This window comes from Exophiala viscosa (genome assembly GCF_022695815.1).
Source record: "Exophiala viscosa unplaced genomic scaffold EDD37scaffold_4, whole genome shotgun sequence".
NCBI lineage: Eukaryota > Fungi > Ascomycota > Eurotiomycetes > Chaetothyriales > Herpotrichiellaceae > Exophiala > Exophiala viscosa.
Genome location: NW_026944356.1, coordinates 1,111,761 through 1,131,543, shown reverse-complemented (window position 1 = coordinate 1,131,543; position 19,783 = coordinate 1,111,761). Strand labels below are relative to the sequence as shown.

The following is a 19,783-nucleotide window of genomic DNA, read 5'->3' as shown; positions in this document are numbered from 1 at the left end:
CCCGACGATACCACAGTCCCCCTGGCTCGTGCGGTTTCAGCTTCGCAACCTTCTCTCGTATATGCAAACCATTTAACGTCATGGTGTCTGTTCTATCAAGACAGCTGGCCATTGGGCAACTGCGATATCTATAACTGGGCGCAGTCGCGCGTTTTGCAGCTCACCAATGGCAATGGAGAATGGACCTGCTGACAATCTCATACAGGCGAGGCTTACCTGGCTGGTTTGTGGTGTCACTACTCATTCGGTCGACTTGGACACATCTGACCACCAACGATAGGTAGTGCAGGTGCTCAGAGTGCGCCTGCATGATCTTCGATTCAGCGAGTTGGGTTCTTATGAAGGCAATCTTGTATATGTTTGCCATGTGTCCAATGTCTTTTGCCAACATGTCCGGCTTCTCGAGCTTGTCTAACTTTAACCGTGAACAGCTTACATTGAAGTCATGGAAGACAATATTCTATCTCCCAAGTGCTTGTTTTCTTTCTCGGACAGAGTGAACACCATCGCCAGGGCTCGAGACCGTCCGACATCTCATTCTAATGACAGGTTGAAAGAGGATAAAGTTCCTAACCTGGAGAACTTCCAGAATATCTTGCCTCCAGATGAGCACATCAGCATCAAGCGAAAATCCCTGATCCGACAGCCAGGTCACCACTTTGACGATGGACGTGACCACAATCTTCATGATTGGAAGTACCGGAATTCGTTCAAGACAATAATAATCCCAACGGCCGCGATTTGCCTGCCCATGGCTCTCCTGTCCGCGGCTTTGCTCACGATTGTTTACCTATACAAGGTCGACATTCAAGCCAGTTTGTTTGAACCTGCACTCTCACAACAAGGTGCTTCTTCTCATGTACTGGTCAACTTCTCTGCAAGTAAGTGAAACGGCAATCGTACACATCAAGTGGCTCAATCCTCATTTGTAACAGCGCGATTGCTCTTCCTGGCGAGTTTCCTGTCAACTGTGGCACCATTGCTGGGGTCTTTCATCATGTCTGTGTGCTCGCTCTCTGCTTCACGAGAACTTAGCACGGCCTCTTCAGCAGGGGAGTACCTCAAACTGCCAACACCCTACCAGATGAGCCTGCTTGTGGGCATTCTGGTCGCCTCTTCGGCGCAATTGAGAAGCTACCTATCATACGGGCTCTTCCGGAAGCAAAGGCCAAGCATGCCGCCAGTGCTACATCATGCCGCTCTTATGATTATCTTGAGTGTCCTGATGGCCACCTGCGTCTTCATCGCTGATACGGTACTCCATTACACAACATCAACAGTCGAGCTTGACCAGATCCAGATCCCTGCCCTGCCTATCCAAGAACTCGGGAGAGGCATCTCTGAATATTGCTTGACCTATAATCGAACTAGTTCAGGGTTTCCATGTTCAGTGGATTGGGGATTCACTGATCCAAATTATGTCTTTGAGGAGGAAGAAGCCGTCCGACTAGCTCATAACACATCACAGCTTTCGCAGATCCAGATGGCGGCCGCTGAGGAAGTCTCTGGTGCCGAGATTTCTTACCTTGTCCCGCAAGACCAGACAGTCACTCCAGACTCCGACTATCGTGCGACAACAATCGGCATATCGACGACTTGTCATTTCGTCCCACCAAAATCTTGTGGCATGGCCGTGTGGGGACCGGATGACATTTACACCAATTTCAGCTGCACTGATATGTTTCATGGCACTCTAGGAATCAACCCAAATACGAGTACAGCCAATGGGTACCGGGCACCAGACGCCTACCGTTCACTGCTCATGTACAAACCGGCATCCAACCTCATGTACAGCTTTTTCTCTGATCCGCACTTGGAAAATGTTTACAACACGGTTGGACTTGGCGATGATGGCCAATTCAACCTCAGTATCTTACCAATGCCGGACAACGAGCTGATCAATCCGTTCCATATAGGAGTGGCTGCTCGCGTCGCCCAGGGCTCTTTCTTTACGTCGAGCGAGATGTTAACAACAAACGACACATTCCGTGGCTCGGTCAATCAAGTCATCGACTTTGTCATGAATTGTGCCGTGTCATCGTATGACGTGACCTATACCTGGGTCAATGGGGATCTTAAAGCTATCTCAACAACTCCGACTAACAACGGAAGCGTCCTGGAGATATATCATGCCACTCTTCTCTATACCAGTGTCAGCGGTCAAGCAGATAGTTTCGACCTCCAAGATTTTCTTATGCAAGCACCTCTCTCCGGAAACACGACAGATTCGTTTCTACGCAAGTTCGGCAGTCTGTATTCTGGAAAGGTTCTTGCGAAAATTGGGGCGTATACAACCGCTCGTACGGTGCTTCAAGAGCAGCAAAGACAAAGTATGCTTTTGTCGAAGGTACCAGTTCCAGCATTGGCAATGCTGGTCACTTGGAGCTTTGCTTACACTGTGCTCGGTCTGGTCATTGCCGTACGGGCATATCGCGCATCACAGCACAATGTCAGGGATATTGCAGCCAAATTAAGTCTACTGGGGCTTTCGGAGGCAGCATTTGGGGATCACAGTGCAGGGCCCTCTAGTCCAGAAATTGGTTCCTCGAGTGAAGACCTGGTCCAAATCTCGAGAAGGGAAACTAGGCGAGTCATTGTGGAAGGTGCCGAGTTCAAGGTCATGGTTTGATCGATCTTTCCACATAGAAGACCGAATTGCCTTCTTCGATCAAAAAAGCGCCCGATACTGCATATCCTTGTCAAGCTGCTGTGCGATTGTCTCAAACTAAATCGACGCTCGATGATGCGACTATCAACTCGACGTGAGGTTTAGAAGGTGCATCTAAACCTTGTGGAGTACGCCTCGCCTGTCTACCATGTGAGCCAATGGTACTTCGTCTCTGGCGAGACACAATATCAAGAAGGCGCACACGGTGATTCGTAAGCTTGCCTTCTATGGAAAGTGGTTGGGTCCAATTGAAAAAGGCGACGAATGTCAAACTCGACCATTCCCCTGATTCTTCAGCTCATGCAGGTTCGAGCATGGTCATACGATATATTATGACTGCTCTTTCTACAATAGTCAATGGCGCCGATTTTTCGTATCCTGCTCTCAGCAGTCCTGGCGGTGAATATCTTTTCAAAACCCACGGTCAGCCATGCGCACTCTATACGAAGTCACCGACCCAATCGACATAGAACTGCACATATATAGCACCTGGGACCTACTGGGCGTGTTCCTGTAGTGCATGAATCCAGCTTGCTCTTTCAGCCTGTCAGATCTTGGGGTGCATTGTATGCAGCTATATCGCTAGCCCTCCGCCCCAATGCCTCCTGGATACACAGGTCGAATCATCGTCGCCGTCGCCCTAGATTGGCGCTCTTACCTATACTTGGGCACAAAGCCATCATAACGACACCGCCTCGACGAGAAAATATTCTCTAGCAAAATTTCCTCTCGTCAACACGGCGGTTATGGCATTGGCCATGTTGCATGATATCCAGCCGCGCAGTGAACAGCTGTGGTAGCAAGACCATAGCCGCGCATTGAACAACAGCCTTGCTGGCAAGACAGGTTATAAAAGCAAGGTCTCCTCGATGGAGACTGTGTTCAGTAAGTCTGCTCAGTCAATCTCTCACTCAGCATCTTCTTGTACCGTTCTGCCACGATGAATAATCCATCTAATATGGCTCTTCTCTCTCTGGTCCTCTTCTGGATCTGTTTAACAGACGCACAGGCCCAACAGCCATTGAGCCCAAAGGGCACCACTAACCCATCCTCGACAGACAGCATCAAGTCCATTTTCAGTTCGTTCAACGACCAAGGCAGCCTGTCATACACGCTCGCGGCTCCTACAAGATGCTGCGACGCGTCCTGTGCTCTCGGCTTCTGCAACGGCTTCACAATTCCGGCACCAATCGCCGCCGGATCTCCATCGCAGCTCACTGCCGCCTCTGCACCAGGAATCACTGCCTTTCGTGGACATCATCCAGCAGGACGCCCAGGCATTCCCATCCCAGACGTCTGCTCCGGTAGCAGTGTCAATCCGTGCGTCTGCGATCCCATGTGCAGGATCAGGACGACAACATTCATGTCCGCGTACCCCAAGCACCACGCCACTCCCACCGCTACGACGATTCCCGACTCCACATCCTCCATTGCTGAGCCCAAGCCCTCAGAGTACGACCTCATCCAAGCCTTCCACGCCAATGACTTTTCGGGGTCCAACCAGGACACACTTCCCATTATCGTGCAAGATAGTGTACGGAATCCAGTCTCCCTCATCGCCGACATCGACTTGGACGTTCTGGACAATTATATCTCCACAGCACTCATCGACAAGCTCGGTCTCTTTTCGTCAATTGTGACACTCCCGACCTCGCAACAGAAGGTCGTAACTCTGGGCGAAGCGAACAACACAGTCACTGTGACTCCCCATGCGACACTCATGTTGAATTTCCTTGCGGGACAGACCGACGCGCTCAAGAAATTCGCTGATGTTGATTTCAATGTCTTCGACCTGTCAGACTCTAAGGCGACCGCCGGTGGCAGTGCCAACACGTGGAAACCCGAGCTTTTTCTCGGCGTTCGGTTCTTGAGAGCGATAGGTGCCTTGAGCTTGACGCCGGAATTTGCTGGTAATGGTGTGGTTGACGGCGTGCCTGTCCTTGTGAGGGATATGTCGTTTGTGGATGACCAGGGGAGGGATATCGATGTCGAACGGAATTTGATTGTCAAGAAGAGGGTGGAAGATGTCAAGGACGAGTTGTAGCACTACAGTAGGTTAACGAGTGAGATGGAAGGCAATGCTCTGCTTACTGATACTGCTGGGAAGAGTCACGGATGTTGGCAAGGTGCGATGGGATGCGTCGTTTCACCTTGACTCTTACTTCGGCGTCATCCCCAGCATGTAGGAAGGTTGACGCCCACTGTCTTGCAAATAACCACCTCCTCGAGAGCGTTGCATAGAGGCTGGACAGTGCGCGAGCTATCACGGAACTTGTGGAGTCTGTCCTTTACGTCGGGTAGGTTTAGGAGATCGGGTATATAGACAATACCGATGTTGCTTGGAGATTCCCATCTTGCTGTTTTCGATGTCTTTGAGAGGCTGCATAGCACTAATAGGTTTATCAATGATACTACGTCGTAGCGATGACATTTCGGAAATCTCATTGATTATCATTTCTCATTGAGGACTTAAACCTGGTTCTTGTGCTCGTTACATTATACCCATACATACGGAGCCCGATTTTCCAGTTCTGATCCAAGTTGACTTCTAACCATGGTGCTATGCGGCTGAATATCGTCATGGTCGAATTATAGTATACAAAAAACTGCATCGCAACTCATTTTCTTCAGATTTCTCTGACGCTTCCGCCAATAGGTTTCCTTCCGACTTGTCCATGTTGCAGGAAACTAGGCGTTTCGCTTGGGTACTGGGGCTGGGGCTGGGCATATCGAGGTTCAGGCATGTCAGGCATGCTGATTCTGCTTGAAGCGTAATCGGTAGGCGCCTCATATCTCGTGCTCATGCTGCTCGGAGCATATCGGGTTGGCGAATTAGAAGGATAAGACTGTTGTGGTGGTGGCTGTGATGAATATGGGTTGTGCCTCTGCTGGTTATATGGTGCCTGACCCGCGCTTGGTGCGCCAGTCATGAATCTGTCAGACTGCAATGATGGTGTGTTTGACTGGGAGCGGTACGTTGGTGGAGGACTTAGAGGGGCCTGTCTAAAGTTCTCGTAGCCTGTGCCATTCTGGCTCATTCCTTGAGCCCCCAGATCACCATTATAGGCGTGTGTCATCCCAGTGTTGGCGAATGGGTCGCCTTGCGGACGTGAAGATGCTGGAGATAGGGGTCCATTTGGTACAGCATTGTAGCCATTCCTTGTTCTCTGTGGCTGTCCGTCAAGTCTGCCCATTTCCAGGTCTCCGTTCGGTCCTGAGTGGACAGGTTCACTTGTATCCTCAATCCTTCTGTTGGCAGCGGTGTCCCAGCTGGGCATGGGAGGGAGACTGTCGGGGTTGGCCCTCTTGCTGGGATCATCAAATGTAGCGAATTGAGGAACATTAGGATTGCCATATGCCATGGGCGCTGGTGCTGGCTGATAGCCACCGTAAGGGGCCGGCTGCATGCGAGAATAATCATCTTGGAATTTGGAAGGACGTTCGCGCCTTCGACCAGAGGGGCAGCATCGACAGCAACATGAGCACAGTTCGGCTCCGCAGCAAAGGCATCGGGCGAAACACCAGATGAGGGAGAGGAGTATGAGGGAGCCGATGACAATTCCTATAATCGCAGGCCATCTATTATAGTGTTAGAGGAAGCACTGACGCCAGACATCCGGCAACATACTTGCAATAGGCCTTTTCCATACATTTGTCCCAGCTGCTGAAGGTTGACTTTGCGGAGTCGACATCGCTGGCGATGTCGCGGAGAAGGAGGTAACCCATATCGGGTCCTGAGGGAGAACACTCTTATGATCGAACTCTGAACTACGCCACCCGAGTGATAGAGAGGACGTAGAGTATTCAATATCGAATAGGCTAGACTTGTATGAAGGTGGTGGTCGGTCCTTGTCAAAGGGTGGTTGGAGAGAGAGAGTAGTGAATGACCGACCGGCGGCCAGTGCACCAAAGAGTGACGTTTCACAAAGGGCTGGCGAAAGACTTCTGCCTACAAAGAGTCGGCTTGTATACAAAAAGGCCCCAGAATGGACTGGCCTTTGCTATGAAAAGAAAACGAGTGAGAATGTAAGATGCGAAATCCTGTAACGAAAGGAGGCTGAGCAAGGAAGGCGCGCAATCGCAGTCGCAGTCGCATCGCAGTCAGAAAAAGAGCCGACAACAATTAAACCGAATAGGCGGAAAGGGTCTTACAGTCTTAGGGGTCACGGTCACCCCACAACGCCTGTCATTCAGGCGATCTCCCCCTTGCCTTGAACTGCATCCTGAAAGCTGAAACACTGGCGCAGTCAACCACTATTATGTCACTTCTGAAGCATGCACAGGTATGCATCCGTCAGGGAGCCTGCAGAACATATAAAGAATGATGGTTTTTATTTTACCCACTGCAACTCATTCTATTATCTGCGTCCGGCGGCCTCCTACAACTCATCAGGTCTGCTGCATAATGTACAGTGGCAGCGTCATTTTTCCACTCCATTTTGACCAAAAACCGCCCGAATACCAGTACAACACGATGGGAAGAGATGCATTATGACGACGTGATTGGTGTTGAGGAGGGAATTGCTCATTTCTTCGCAGGAGGAGGACCTGCAGGTGGTTGGTAGACGTTCTCTCCTCCCTGGTATGTGTTCGAGGGTGGTTGCATCTCGACATCGGTCTGTCTGCCTCCAAAATAGCCTTGGTTTTGTCCATAGTACCCGCCCTGGTTTGCATTGTAATTCTCGGTCTGAGGTTGGTAACTTGGCTGCTGTTGTTGTTGTGTCTGGTAGTTGGGGTTGTATTGAGCTTGTCCATGGCCCCATGGGGTCCGTCCGACCCAGCCTGCGAGTCATCAGAATCGATCCTTGAAAAGGTCGCGGATGGGATCATTCTTACCGGTGCCATAGTATGGCTGTCTTCCCGCCTTGCGTCTACGCCTTGCCGTAAGGCATCTATTGTATCGTCAGTGCCTGCCACCGCGCTGCACATCGAGTGTGAGAACTTACGAGCAGAGGAAAAAGAAGAGGAAGGCAGCCACCAAAATGACGGCTAATGCCACCCATCTACCCCAAGAAGACCATCCTGTATTGCAGCGGTACGCGTTGTTGTTGGAATCGTAACATCTAGCCATGAGAGAATAATGTCAGCCACTTCGATCTCAAGATAAAGCGACGGGCTTGAAGGAGGGGTGCAGTGAAAGCGATGTGTAAGAATATGTAGCAGTTGTGAAGGATGAAGCAGGCCACGCTTACACGTTTGAGGAACCGTAGAGTTGTCGCTCGACGAGACCCATGGCTGTGGAGTGGAAGTTGCGACTCGAGAGACGATGATGTCAACTGTGCGCAGGCGAAAGAGCGAAGGGATTCGTAAGACTGTGAGGATGACTTTGCGCGGACGGCGGGTCTTGCAGAGAGAAGTTATACGAATCGACAAGGCTGTGCGACGCGACGACGATGAGGGATTCCAAATGAATAGGTGATGATCATAAGGTTGATGCAAGAGAAAAAAGGATGCGATCAAGAGACTCTCGTAAAGGCGGAGAAATCAAGGCGCAGCGACGAAATATTGGGGAATTTGCCTTTGGTTCGTCCATTGCATCACCATTACAGTGGCGCAGCGCGACCTTTGCACCATTACACTATCGATATCCGATTGGCCTGTGCCAACTCTGCATGTACAGTGCAGTGCCAGTGTCTAGGCAACTTTGAAGCTTGTACGAATTCAGCAGAATAAGAACGCCTCGACAGGAGAGCATTCAGGTGGCGGATGAGATAACCACACCTCGCATTCGCATTCGTGCCGAAGCCAGGTCCTTCTAGAAGGAATCATATTTGGAAATCCTGCACGGCCACTGTACACCAAGACTTCTCAAGGCCTCCCGGTAGAATTCCTCCCTCGCGTGATCAGAAAGCGGCGATGCTTCTTGGCCAACGCGTCACAATCGCCATGCTCTAGTGCATAGCCTTGGTATCGCTCCATGGTCGCCACCACGGTCACGCCGTCCTCGCTTCGTTGATGCCGACCTGGGGAGGAGTCGAGGTCGTCGGACGCTTAGGTCCGGTAAGCAGCCGAACTTCGTGTGCTTGCGTAAATATTACATGTTGCATAATCGTACCCTCATGCGGATGCTCGTCGATGTTGTGACAAAATGTGCTCCCCTCGCACTGGGAAAGAAACCTCGTATATACCAAAAAGGGTCAAACGTGGCATAGAGTAGCTTCATCACTTCCCCGATCTCGCAACGAGCCATTGAAGGACTGCTTCAAGGTTCGTTTCTTCCTTGGCGCTGACTCCATAGCAACTGATTTCCCGATGGACCACCGACTTCAGATCGAGTTCATCTATTAGCTCGTCCACTGATAGCTTGTTGGGCAGATCCGATTTGTTGCCTAGAATGAGTAGAGGAATTCCCTCGAGGGTTGGTTTGTCGAGAAGCGCGTGCAGTTCCTCCTTAGCAACGGGAATAGCGTCTTTATCTGAGGCATCGACCACGAAGATGATAGCATTGACGTCCCGGCAATATCGCTCCCACATAGTTCGGAAACGAGGTTGTCCTCCTAGATCCCAACATTTGATGGAAACATGTCCCTTTTTGACTTCCTTTTTATTAAAAGCCACCGTCGGTAGCGTGTCGATGGTGAACTCATTGCCCTGCGTATCACAGTCAGCCTATCTTTACAAGGTTGAAGTACATTGTGGGAGTCATACTGCGAGTACCCGCACCAGACTTGTCTTGCCCGCGTTCTGCAAGCCTATTATGGTGACATCCATTTCTGTCGCCCAGAACACCCATAATAACCAGTCCCACATCCATGTGAACAAGCCTGCCATTGTGTCGGAAACTGTGGTATCAGTGCTGAAATGAGGTATTGAGAATGGCCCAGTGTTTGAGTTGTCGTACAGTGGAGATAAAATACGCAATATCAAGCTATCTGAGGTAACGACCTGAACACGAGAGAAGGCGATCTGCAAAAGGGCAAACTCGATAAATCTGGGGTTGGCAAATGACTAAGCAATGCTGTGGCTGCATTCTGTGCATCTGTGGCGGTGTCTGACTAAGGCTTTGTTGCTGTGGCTGCCACTTGTCTCGTTTTTTCTCAATCCCTCGAACAACTTACCCGTTGCACCACCTTCAACCCTCACCAGCCTTTCGCATTCGCATATCATCTTGTCCAGGCGCGTCCATCCACCTCAACAAGGCTGATACTCCCGGATCCAGACACCGTCCAGTGGAGAATGGACCGGGTCGAGCTCCTCACGCGTGTCGACCTTATCTCCTACAGTCTCATGATCCATCCCCAAACTTTCTAGGTGGAGTTGCTAGCCGACATGACCAAGTCTGATGGCGGGTTGAACGGGTTCCTCAACCACAGTATGGAGGTAATTCCGTCCCGACCATAGGAGCCGATGGCTACATATGCTTCGCGGATGGTTCAGGTTCTCTCCTAGAATGCCAAAAACGGTGATCTCCTCACCTGCCAAGCTGGATGGGAGTACGTCTCCCCGATAGCATGCTGATCCTTGCATTCTGGCTGCATTCACATCGCCATTCTCCGTTACTAATGCGTCTTGGAAGCCAAGCCTAGATAGCAAACAGACAGAATGGTTATCATGAACAGCCAATGGAAATCTACCAAGACCACGTTTCCACCATGTTGCTATCTTGCCCTCGGTCGCGCTATGTCCGAAAGATAGCATTGAATGGCTTCGTTGATAATGATGTCCGGAACTTCGGTTATCCCTATACCGCGCCATGTATATATCTTCGCAATTGCCGATCCTGCTCCTCCTCCCTCTCCCCTGCTCCTTATTGTTGTCAACTAATATCACCTATTGATCGAGAACATGGCAACCATGGCTGATGCGGAAAAGGCACCGGTCCAAGTGACCCAGCCTCCTACCGAAGAAAGTGCTCCCCAGAGGGCAAGTATAACCGGCAAGGTCGGCTTTTGGAAACGCTCTTTTGTCAATGATCCCAACGAACTGGGACGAGACCTTCTGAAGAAGGCGCTCGAATTCGATGAAGCGCAACTCGAACGAGACGCGATCAAAGTCCGCAGGAAGTTGGACTTCATGGTCCTACCGATGATGATGACCACCTACATGCTGAGTTTCTTGGACAAGCAAACGTGAGTCGGCTATACCCCTGTCCATCACGGCAATGCTAATCTTGCCAGGCTCAACTATTCCAACGCCTATGGTCTGCAAAAGGACACCCACATGAAAGGGAACGACTACTCATGGGTTGCATCTGCGCTATACTTCGGCTGGCTGGTCGGCGCATATCCCTGGAATATCATCCTGCAACGCTACCCGATTGGAAAACTGCTGGGCTGCATGTTGTTTGTCTGGGGAAGTGTTTGTATGCTGCAAGCCGCCGTTTTCACCTTCTCCGGATTCTTCGCTATCCGATTCTTCCTCGGCATGCTTGAGGCCTGCATATCCCCGGCATTCGTCATCCTCACATCCATGTTGTGGACAAGAGAAGAGCAAATGCTTAGGACATCATTCTGGCTCTCGACCAATGGCGTCTCTTCCATTCTTGGAGCTCTTCTGGCGTACGGCTCGGGTCATGCCGCCAATTTGGCCGTGCCAAACTGGAAGCTGATTTACTTGGTAAGATGCTCCTTTTCTGTATCGGACATACGCCTAACTCGTGCAGATCGTTGGTGCAATGACATTCGCTTGGGGATTTGTCATCTTGATCTATCTACCAGACGGTCCCCACAACGCCAAAATGCTTAACGAACACGAACGGATGGTCGCTGTTTGGAGAGTCTCGAAGAACCGAATGGGTATCAAGCATCGTGCCATTGTCAAATATCACATCAAAGAGGCTCTTGTCGATCCGAAGACCTACCTGCTCCTGCTTATGGGAGTCGCCACCGGCATCTTGAACGGTGGCGTGGCCAACTTCATCTCGACTCTCATCAAAGGTTTCGGCTTCGATGCTCTCAAGACGAGTCTTCTCCAAACTCCTGGAGGTGCATTCGAACTTATTGGCTGTATGTTCTTTGGTTGGGTGGCCACAAAGAAGAACATGTTGGGCGCTTCGGTCATCAGTGAGTGCTCTTCCAAGAAGGTTGCCATCATCGTTAGCTAACATCAACTTCCTTTAGTATCATCCTTGCCTGGTATGATCGGATTGATCGGTCTTCTTACCATCAACATCAAGCATCGGTATGCCCTCGTCGCCATGTGCTGGTTGCAGAATGTTCTCGGAGCCCCTATTATCCTTGGATGGACCCTGCCAGGTGTCAATACGTCCGGCCACACCAAGAGAACTACTGTCATCGGTATGTTCTTCTGCTTCTACTGCGCCGGTAATATCATCGGACCACATCTCTTCCTTGCCACCGAGGCTCCAAGGTACTTCACGGCTGTCAAGGGATTACTCGGAACTTATTGCGCCCTCATCGTCTTTCAAGCCATCTACACCCCTTGGTGCTACTTTGACAACAAGGCTCGCGACAAGAAAGGATTGCATGCCGCGAGGGTTGAAGAAGAGCTTCTGGAAGGTTTTGATGATCTGACGGACAAAGAGAACAAGCATTTCAGATACAAGATTTAGTGCAATCACCGAGATGTAAATAGGGGTGATGATCATGACAGGGTCACATTTCGATGGGCACGGTGTGTGACCGACGAGGTCACAAGGAGGGCCCAGGCCTCAATGCTTTTACAAATTTGTCTTTGTATACGTATGCACGTTGTGCGCTTCATCGAGCCAACTTGGGGTACAAGCCTGTGTGGGGCGGTCAACTGCTTTGTTGACACGCACGTTCTTTCCAAAGCCGACCCGAAGTCTGCTTGTTTGGTCCAATCCCGTGCTTGCCTCGATGCTCGATAAGCTATGGTCCCCAGTCCAGGAAGATCTAGTCACCTAGATGTATGTACTAATCCATCCATGGAGTTCAGGAGCAAGTCGAGTTCGTGGCCAAGGGGATAAAAGCGGCATGAATGAAGGCGTATAAGATGAGTCCGAACAGCTTCTACAGTACTTCCTTCCTACATATATCTGCTACCCCGCTCACAGGTCGTTCAGATATCATTCATGTTACCGTCCTCATTGTCTCAGGCGCAACCTTGGACTCAACCTCGTTCTTCTCAAGGGTATTGCTCTGCGCCCAGCCATCGCTCGGTGCAACTCCGTTCACCGGTTCTGATCCCTCGATCAAGTACAACTTTCCATAATCTTCTTCATCTGTCTGCACCGGAATCGGTGATATCGTCGTGCAAATGAAGTATATGAGGCCCGAGAAGACCACCACAAGGACATAATTCCAGGAATACATATTGAGAATGCCTTTGTTGTGGATAGGCACGCCCATCGAGTGCAGCATACCCGGCAAGAGCGGAGCAATGGCCACGAACCACGCCACGAAAGCCCGCCAGTTGACGCCATAGGTGTACCAGTAGATGCCGTGAGGTTTGAAGAGATGGGAGATGTTGATACCATATCCCCGACGGACCCAGAAGTAATCCACCATGATGACGCCAGTGGTTGCTCCCAGAAACAACGTGTACGCGCCCAGGAAGGCCAAGAACGTCGTTGCTTTGGCTTGAATCTCCCATGGACAGATGGCGAAGGAGATGACGGCGCAAATGAACTGTCCGCGGCGGATGTTGATGTACTTGGGGAACAGACCAGTCAAGTCGTTGGCCAAGGGGACTGAGTTACCCGTGACGTTGGTCATGATGTTGAAGAAGATGAAACATGCTCCTGCGAAGAACTTGCCCGCTCGGTTCTCAAAATTGTTGATCACCAAGAGAGGGTTCCATTGGACTTCCCCATACACCACGGATGAAGCCACGGCCATTGTGCAGCCCAGAAACTCGGTCAAGGTCACCAGCACTGGCAGGGCGAAAAGCTGTGTCGCCCATGCAGCGACGTCGTTTTGCGAGTGTCGCGAGATATCCATGATGTTGACTGCGAAAGTGGCGTTGCCTGAGATGGCTGCATTGACGCAAATGCCGAACAGATATCCCACTGACCAACCATCAAGAGGCTTGGACGGCGCTGTCCAGACACTTGGCCATCCACCTGCGGCGGTAATTGACCAGGTGAACATGGCGGTCCAGAACAATGGTACCAAAAGACTCTTGACGATGAACAGATACCGAAGGGTCTTAATTGGCAGATAAAGGAACGGCAGCGATATCAACCAGAAGATCGAGAAGCATAAGATTTGTTGAGCTGTGACGTTTGACGAGGCTGGAATGGCATTGACTCTCCAGTGAGCGAAAGAAGGCCAGATCGCAGTGGTACAGGCTTGGACTGCTTGCCCAGCAAGACTGACTTGGATTCCATAGTAAATGATGCAAGGCACACCACGAACAATCATCGCCACTTCGACCCCAGCATACCGAATGATGCTCTGACGGTCCCCGGAAAGTTCGTTCCGAGTTTGCTGCCCAAGTAGCCAGATGCGGCGCAGGGGATGGAGACGATGATGTTTCCGATCAAACACGCAACCACACAGAGGCCTGGGTTCAATCCAAGTGAGAAGGCTGAACTTGATACCTCGAGCTGGGCCGCATTGAAACCTTCAGCGATCCAGAACAGTCCCATCTGGTACCATGCGTATGTGCGATCTTTCCTCTTGATGGGATCCATGTCTTCATTGGTATATCGAATGGCATTGGGATCCTCGGCTCCGAACGAGCCTGGATGTGGTTTGAGCACCACATGCTCCTCCCAAAAGTCCTTGAATCCCATGGCTGCTGTATGGAATGCTTAACAGGCGAAGGCGATGCCCCCGTTGACGCGGGAGTCTGTCTGACTATATGCTTCCTTGGCTTACATTATGTCTTCAGTAACCAGTCACCCGTTTTTCCGATCTTATCGTCTCTGAAAATGCGAGTACCGGAAGCGTGGTACGAAATCCGAGTACCAGTTCGGACATTTGCGGCGTGAAGAGGTATGCATGACCCATGCACGTTTGTCTGCCATCAGATAGGCCATCTGTCTTGTGAGCGATATAGGTAGACTTGAAGAGGAAGGTGAATGACTGTTTCTGATGTTCGCGTGGCAAGCTGATAAGGCTTTAGCCTCTGATCGTCAAGATTCGTCAATATAAGGTAAAGCCGTGAGCCGTTCATGTCTATTCAGGCCAACAGGACTGCTGCAAGCAACAAGCTAACAAAGGTGGGGTGAAAGGCTACCCGGCCGTTATCCGTGAAGCCAGTGCCAACCACCTGGAGTGCCACCGTCCTTGAGGGCACATAGGCGTTGATCATAAAAGCTTGTGATAACGACGGGCAAGAAATTGATGCCCGCGGGCACCTCAGGCTCATCCCGTATAGGTATGTCTAGTGCCCGCAACGGGCAATTTCGGACTAAGGCGCCTTTCGAAGGTCTACAGCCAACGGAGTATGGCCGGGGAAAATCCACTACATTTGATATCGAAGCCCCTGGACCCAATCATGGTCAAGAGCGCAACATGTACCGATTTAACAGCTGGCGACTTTCAGCAATTGTTGTACGAGGTCATGATCATGGAGACGGCACCGTCGATAAGACTGCATGTTGGTGCTAAGCGCCAGACACTCGGTAACCTTAGGGAAACACAAAATGGACTATCCCGGTCTCAATGCTACCGATCTAGCCCGTCTTGACTTTCGTAGCCAACGTCGTCCACCAACATCTTTACCAGACAGTGGCTGAACAATAGTACCGGCACAAACAGTTGAAGAATCGTCCGCTGACCTCAAACACGCGATACGATGGGCAGCTACACGCCGTCAGGTCCAGAGTGCGACCTCCTGATCACGAACGGTGTCATTGTAAGTTACCAACTAAACAAATGCTCGATCCTCCAACACTGACCATGAAAGGTCTCAGCAAGTGACTTGATCTACCCACCAGCATCTGACATCGCCATCAAAAATGGCAAGATCTTATGCATTGGATCATTGCAAGGTCTCTTCTCGGCGCAGAAGGTAGTCGACGCAGATGGAGCATACGTGACGCCCGGCGGCGTCGACACCCACGTACATCTTGACCAGCACATCAACGGCGCCCTAGGCGACAACTTTGAGAATGGCACAAGAAGCGCCATCGCCGGCGGGACTACCAGCGTGATCACATTCGCCTTCCAACAAAAGACCGAGGAAAGCGTCCTACCTGTTGTAGAAGCATATCACAAAAAGGTATGCCAGCCCAACCTCACTCCCGTCTTGTCATCCATCATTTAACCACATCTTTGCTTGTACAGGCAGCAGGACTCTCATACTGCGACTACAGCTTCCACATGATCCTGACGAACCCGACAAAGACAATTGTCGAAGAAGAATTGCCAATCCTCGTCGAACAAGGCATCACCTCAGTCAAGCTGTACATGACGTACGACCCGATCAAGCTCCGCGACCGCCAGATTCTCGACATCATGCTAGCCACTCGCGCACTGGGCATGACGACCATGATCCACGCCGAGAACTCAGACATGATCGATCTCGTCATTGAACAACTATACGCCCAGAAAAAGGGCGACCCATACTACCACGCCATCTCCCGGCCGAAAGTCGCTGAAGACGAAGCGACCTACCGCGCCATATCGCTCGCTCAATTAATGGACACACCAATCCTGCTCGTGCACATCTCCTCCGCGGTCGCAGCCGCACACATCCGCAAAGCCCAGACGAAACTCCTGCCTATCCACGCGGAGACGTGTCCCCAGTATTTGTATCTGTTGAAAGACGGGCTACGAGCGAGTGAGCATGACCCCTTCTCAGGCGCAAAGTGCGTATGCAGTCCGCCTCTCCGCGACAGCCAAGCAGACCTCGATGCCCTATGGGAGGGTATCGCCAACGGCACATTCACGACCATATCCAGTGACCATTGTCCCTTCAGTTACAACCACCCACTAGGCAAACAATTGGGCATGGCGACCGGCGAGTCACGATTCACTGATATACCCAATGGTCTTCCCGGCGTCGAGACGAGAGTGCCGCTGCTGTACAAGGGCGTGCAGGACGGAAAGATCACGATCCAGAAGTACGTCGAGGTCGCGAGTACGAATCCCGCACGGCTTTATGGATTGAGTACCAAGGGGACCATTGCGGCTGGGTACGACGCTGATCTTTGCGTGTGGTACCCGGATGCCAAGTTTGAGAGCTTCGAGTTGCAGAATGATATGTTGAATCATAGTATCGACTATACGCCGTTTGAGGGCGTGAAGTTTGGAAATTGGCCTAGATATACTATCTCGAGAGGACAGGTGGTATGGGATAGGGATGGTGGTGGTGTGGTCGGGACGAAAAGTCACGGAAAATTTGTGAAGAGGATTAAGAATGGATTGAAGCAGCCGAGGGGACGGTTTGAGAATGAGTGGATTCCAGAGTATAAAGGGCGGATTCCTGCTAAACCTGCTGCTGCTGCTCCGGAGCTTGCGAAGGCAAAGGAGGCGACTGCCGCTGGCGGCGTGGGGGTTGTCAATGGTGTTTGAGGTGAGAGGATGCTATGGTATCGCAGCATGGATATGTCTTGACCGTCAAAAGCTTGATGTCGGGCTGAAATTACAAGTATCACACTACAGTGTACTTGTCTTGTTCGTATAACGGGATCTCGTGATATAAATCGTCCGACAGATCATGACTGTCGTCTCTTCCATGGCCATGCACAGTTCTTTTGACCCATGCAAAGACAAACCCCTTGGGTCTCAATATTGCAGCCGTGTTGGTCCATTACTGGTTCTCAGATTAATGAGCCTCGACGTCCAACCTGTTCACATCCGTTCCAATCATCCTCGTTCCCTCCTCTGTCGACATGATATCACTCTTGAACCAATGCCGGATCCGGTGGCCCACGAACATGAGAGGGATGATCAACAGAATGAACGCGACCATGCTAACAAAAGCCATCATGCCAAAGACCCAACCAACACCAACATTGGCCTCCCACCCATCAATAAAGAATGGGATAGCAATACCGAAGATGGTCCGGTACAAGTTCATGATCGTCGCAGCCTCGACGGGATATTTGGTGAAACATTCGACTTCATAATTGACGATGACTGGCACCGCGACATTGGACGAGAAATTCAGCAGAAAGTTGCCGACCGCAGCGACCATGTAGTGCAGATGATACTTGAGTGCCGCGCCAAAACATCCCAAACCGATATTTAGGCCGATGAAGCTGGGGAGCCATAGCGCATGGAGACGGTACTCGGGTTTCCAGAGTCCGCCCTGCTTGCGACAGATCCAGAGCGGTAGTTTGTCGTTGAAAGCGAGACCGTACAACTGTCCTAGAATGCAGCCGAACCAGGCAGAGAATGTGACTGGAGGTCAATGTCAGCTGTATTGAAGACTGTGATCAAGCACAACTGTGATACATACACTCGGCATTCTGGTTTGGCGTGAAGCCGTATCCGTTCTCACTGACAGGTGATTGCAGGAACACGGCAAGCAGGTTGTTCACCCCGACACTCCTGCCATCTGTAAGTTTTGCAGTGAAGATTGGAGACCAAGACAACGTACCATCCAAAAACAACCATCAGAAACAAGCCACCCAGCATGCCGACAGGATGGAGACCAATGCGAATGGGCATGATAGCCAGGTGGAGCTACGATGATTAGCACGAGAAACCAAAACGCAACGGGAACCATACCGTCTCCTTGGTGGTCAGCCCCTGAGCCACATTTGGCTTCCGGAACAGATAGACATCGATCGACCGCTGGATAAAAGACGTTGCAGGGATGGGAAAGACCGATCGTCCAGGCCTCGTCCAGCCAGTTTCTTCCAAAAATAAGAAGATCATGAGGATCATAAAACCTTCGAGACCAACATTGTACCAGTACTCGACCGTCCACGATTTGCCGTGGCCCACAATGAATCCTGAAAAGGTGGGACCAGCCAGTGTTCTAAGGAGGCGGTCAGCAACCACTCAAAAAGGTTCCAGGCATGACTTGCCCTAAGAGGATCATGACAGTGTAGAAGGCGAAGCATTTTCCGCGTTGGTGCAGGAAGAAGGTATCTGTGATATAACTTGCTCCGACTGTGGTCAAGTCAGTCATATAAGATACAACGGTGAATGGTACGTTCATTCTTACCCGTCGTTGCGCAAGAGCCAGCCAAACAACCAAACAGCCTGGACAGGACGAAACTTATGTAGTCTCCAGGCCCGTCACAACATGCTGCCCAGACGGTGCATGCCAGTGTCAAGACAGTCGCCCAGAGAATGGCACCACCTCGACCAATCCTTCTTGAAACTGGAGACCAGAACAAAGGACCGGCGCACAAGCCGGCAGTGGCGGCAGACACCTGTCCTGTATGTCAGTCGAAAATTACACATCCCTCTCGTCTTCTCATGCTTACCGAGTACGTAATCTCCACTCCAGTCTTGTTGTAAAGGGCGCCTTGCTGGAAGATACTAGACACGTTGCCCACTGCTTGTAGGGTTCCAGTAAAGCCTGCGAAGGACACGATGAAGAGCGTAAGGAGCTTTCTCCCGCGGGACCAGTTCTGGCACCGTTGTCAGCCCGCGTTCAGGAGAGCACCACAACAACCGTCATGGGTGGACGTACCAAAGGATCACGAGGATCATCAGTGGGCTGTGGTACGAGTGTGATGCCTGATTCCTTCTTTGTAGTATGATTGCGCTCCTCGAGGTGTTCCTCCGTAATCTTTTCTTGAGCCATGTCAAGGTTTGGGCCTATTGCCATTGTCCTCAAAAGTCTGCAAGGAAACTCTGGCTTGAGAGAGTGGACGAAGTCGCAAGGACTGCGCGGGCTTTTGATCAGATCAAGTGCATCTGGTAAACCGGGGATCTTGCCACCCCGGCCGATGCAATCTGGGGCATAGCTATTGAGGAGCTGCCACAACCACCCCAAGTCCGGATGCTTGTTCAAAGGTCACGGCATTTCACGGTTCTCCGCGTCGTACATGGGCTGTTGCCCAGGCGCAACCCCTCTCAAACACGATGCGGAATGCACCAAGTGGATTCCGTAGCCCATGGAAGTCCAGGGATAATGCAGCCCTCGTCGAATAAAAAGTGAGAGCGGTGGAGAGTGGTCAATGTTGGAGAAGACAAAAGAGACCTCGTGCAATGTCGCACCAATAAGGGGTAAGCCTTGCTAACCGAGGTTCTTCCTACGCCGCACGCATGGGGTAAACTGCAGCATCCAAAGTCCATGCCGGGTTAACACAAAAGACCCTTAACGATCGGCAACAGGTCA

General features: G+C 51.1%; 10 protein-coding genes across 10 annotated transcripts; 4 read left to right on the top strand and 6 right to left on the bottom strand.

Annotated features, from left to right (window-relative positions):
* Positions 1 to 319: 319 nt before the first annotated feature.
* Positions 320 to 2,762, top strand: EDD37DRAFT_374448 (uncharacterized protein). Its single transcript, XM_062812011.1, has 2 exons — positions 320 to 881; positions 936 to 2,762. Exons 1-2 carry the CDS (start codon positions 446 to 448, stop codon positions 2,627 to 2,629), a joined length of 2,130 nt encoding a protein of 709 aa, XP_062670929.1. The 5' UTR covers positions 320 to 445; the 3' UTR covers positions 2,630 to 2,762.
* A 611-nt stretch (positions 2,763 to 3,373) lies between these two features.
* Positions 3,374 to 5,055, top strand: EDD37DRAFT_374450 (uncharacterized protein). The gene has a single exon (XM_062812012.1). The coding sequence runs from the start codon at positions 3,609 to 3,611 to the stop codon at positions 4,710 to 4,712; it is 1,104 nt and encodes a 367-aa protein (XP_062670928.1). The 5' UTR covers positions 3,374 to 3,608; the 3' UTR covers positions 4,713 to 5,055.
* Positions 4,775 to 5,290, bottom strand: EDD37DRAFT_374462 (uncharacterized protein). Its single transcript, XM_062812013.1, has one exon. It carries the CDS (start codon positions 5,111 to 5,113, stop codon positions 4,838 to 4,840), a length of 276 nt encoding a protein of 91 aa, XP_062670927.1. The 5' UTR covers positions 5,114 to 5,290; the 3' UTR covers positions 4,775 to 4,837.
* A 5-nt stretch (positions 5,291 to 5,295) lies between these two features.
* Positions 5,296 to 6,394, bottom strand: EDD37DRAFT_608501 (uncharacterized protein; the record flags this gene model as incomplete). Its single annotated transcript, XM_062815060.1, has 2 exons — positions 5,296 to 6,247; positions 6,297 to 6,394. 2 exons carry the CDS (start codon positions 6,392 to 6,394, stop codon positions 5,296 to 5,298), a joined length of 1,050 nt encoding a protein of 349 aa, XP_062670926.1.
* A 799-nt stretch (positions 6,395 to 7,193) lies between these two features.
* Positions 7,194 to 7,739, bottom strand: EDD37DRAFT_608500 (chitin synthesis regulation, congo red resistance, RCR protein; the record flags this gene model as incomplete). Its single annotated transcript, XM_062815059.1, has 3 exons — positions 7,194 to 7,450; positions 7,505 to 7,560; positions 7,615 to 7,739. The coding sequence occupies 3 exons, from the start codon at positions 7,737 to 7,739 to the stop codon at positions 7,194 to 7,196; spliced, it is 438 nt and encodes a 145-aa protein (XP_062670925.1).
* An 846-nt stretch (positions 7,740 to 8,585) lies between these two features.
* Positions 8,586 to 9,617, bottom strand: EDD37DRAFT_374348 (arf/Sar family protein). The gene is made up of 2 exons (XM_062812010.1): positions 9,317 to 9,617; positions 8,586 to 9,259 (listed from the first exon to the last, which is right to left on the bottom strand). Exons 1-2 carry the CDS (start codon positions 9,437 to 9,439, stop codon positions 8,831 to 8,833), a joined length of 552 nt encoding a protein of 183 aa, XP_062670924.1. The 5' UTR covers positions 9,440 to 9,617; the 3' UTR covers positions 8,586 to 8,830.
* Positions 9,618 to 10,133: 516 nt separating this feature from the next.
* Positions 10,134 to 12,432, top strand: EDD37DRAFT_374193 (MFS transporter). Its single transcript, XM_062812007.1, has 4 exons — positions 10,134 to 10,737; positions 10,786 to 11,224; positions 11,271 to 11,670; positions 11,728 to 12,432. The coding sequence occupies exons 1-4, from the start codon at positions 10,454 to 10,456 to the stop codon at positions 12,177 to 12,179; spliced, it is 1,575 nt and encodes a 524-aa protein (XP_062670923.1). The 5' UTR covers positions 10,134 to 10,453; the 3' UTR covers positions 12,180 to 12,432.
* A 228-nt stretch (positions 12,433 to 12,660) lies between these two features.
* EDD37DRAFT_680256 (NCS1 nucleoside transporter) lies at positions 12,661 to 14,703 on the bottom strand (the record flags this gene model as incomplete). The annotated part of the gene is made up of 2 exons (XM_062819712.1): positions 13,976 to 14,703; positions 12,661 to 13,907 (listed from the first exon to the last, which is right to left on the bottom strand). Exons 1-2 carry the CDS (start codon positions 14,325 to 14,327, stop codon positions 12,661 to 12,663), a joined length of 1,599 nt encoding a protein of 532 aa, XP_062670922.1. The 5' UTR covers positions 14,328 to 14,703.
* A 482-nt stretch (positions 14,704 to 15,185) lies between these two features.
* EDD37DRAFT_374282 (dihydropyrimidinase) lies at positions 15,186 to 17,182 on the top strand. Its single transcript, XM_062812009.1, has 3 exons — positions 15,186 to 15,394; positions 15,446 to 15,760; positions 15,826 to 17,182. Exons 1-3 carry the CDS (start codon positions 15,335 to 15,337, stop codon positions 17,053 to 17,055), a joined length of 1,605 nt encoding a protein of 534 aa, XP_062670921.1. The 5' UTR covers positions 15,186 to 15,334; the 3' UTR covers positions 17,056 to 17,182.
* A 126-nt stretch (positions 17,183 to 17,308) lies between these two features.
* EDD37DRAFT_657412 (major facilitator superfamily domain-containing protein) lies at positions 17,309 to 19,246 on the bottom strand (the record flags this gene model as incomplete). The annotated part of the gene is made up of 8 exons (XM_062818893.1): positions 17,309 to 17,886; positions 17,945 to 18,036; positions 18,086 to 18,171; positions 18,217 to 18,469; positions 18,519 to 18,603; positions 18,659 to 18,869; positions 18,924 to 19,070; positions 19,133 to 19,246. The coding sequence occupies 8 exons, from the start codon at positions 19,244 to 19,246 to the stop codon at positions 17,309 to 17,311; spliced, it is 1,566 nt and encodes a 521-aa protein (XP_062670920.1).
* Positions 19,247 to 19,783: the final 537 nt, after the last annotated feature.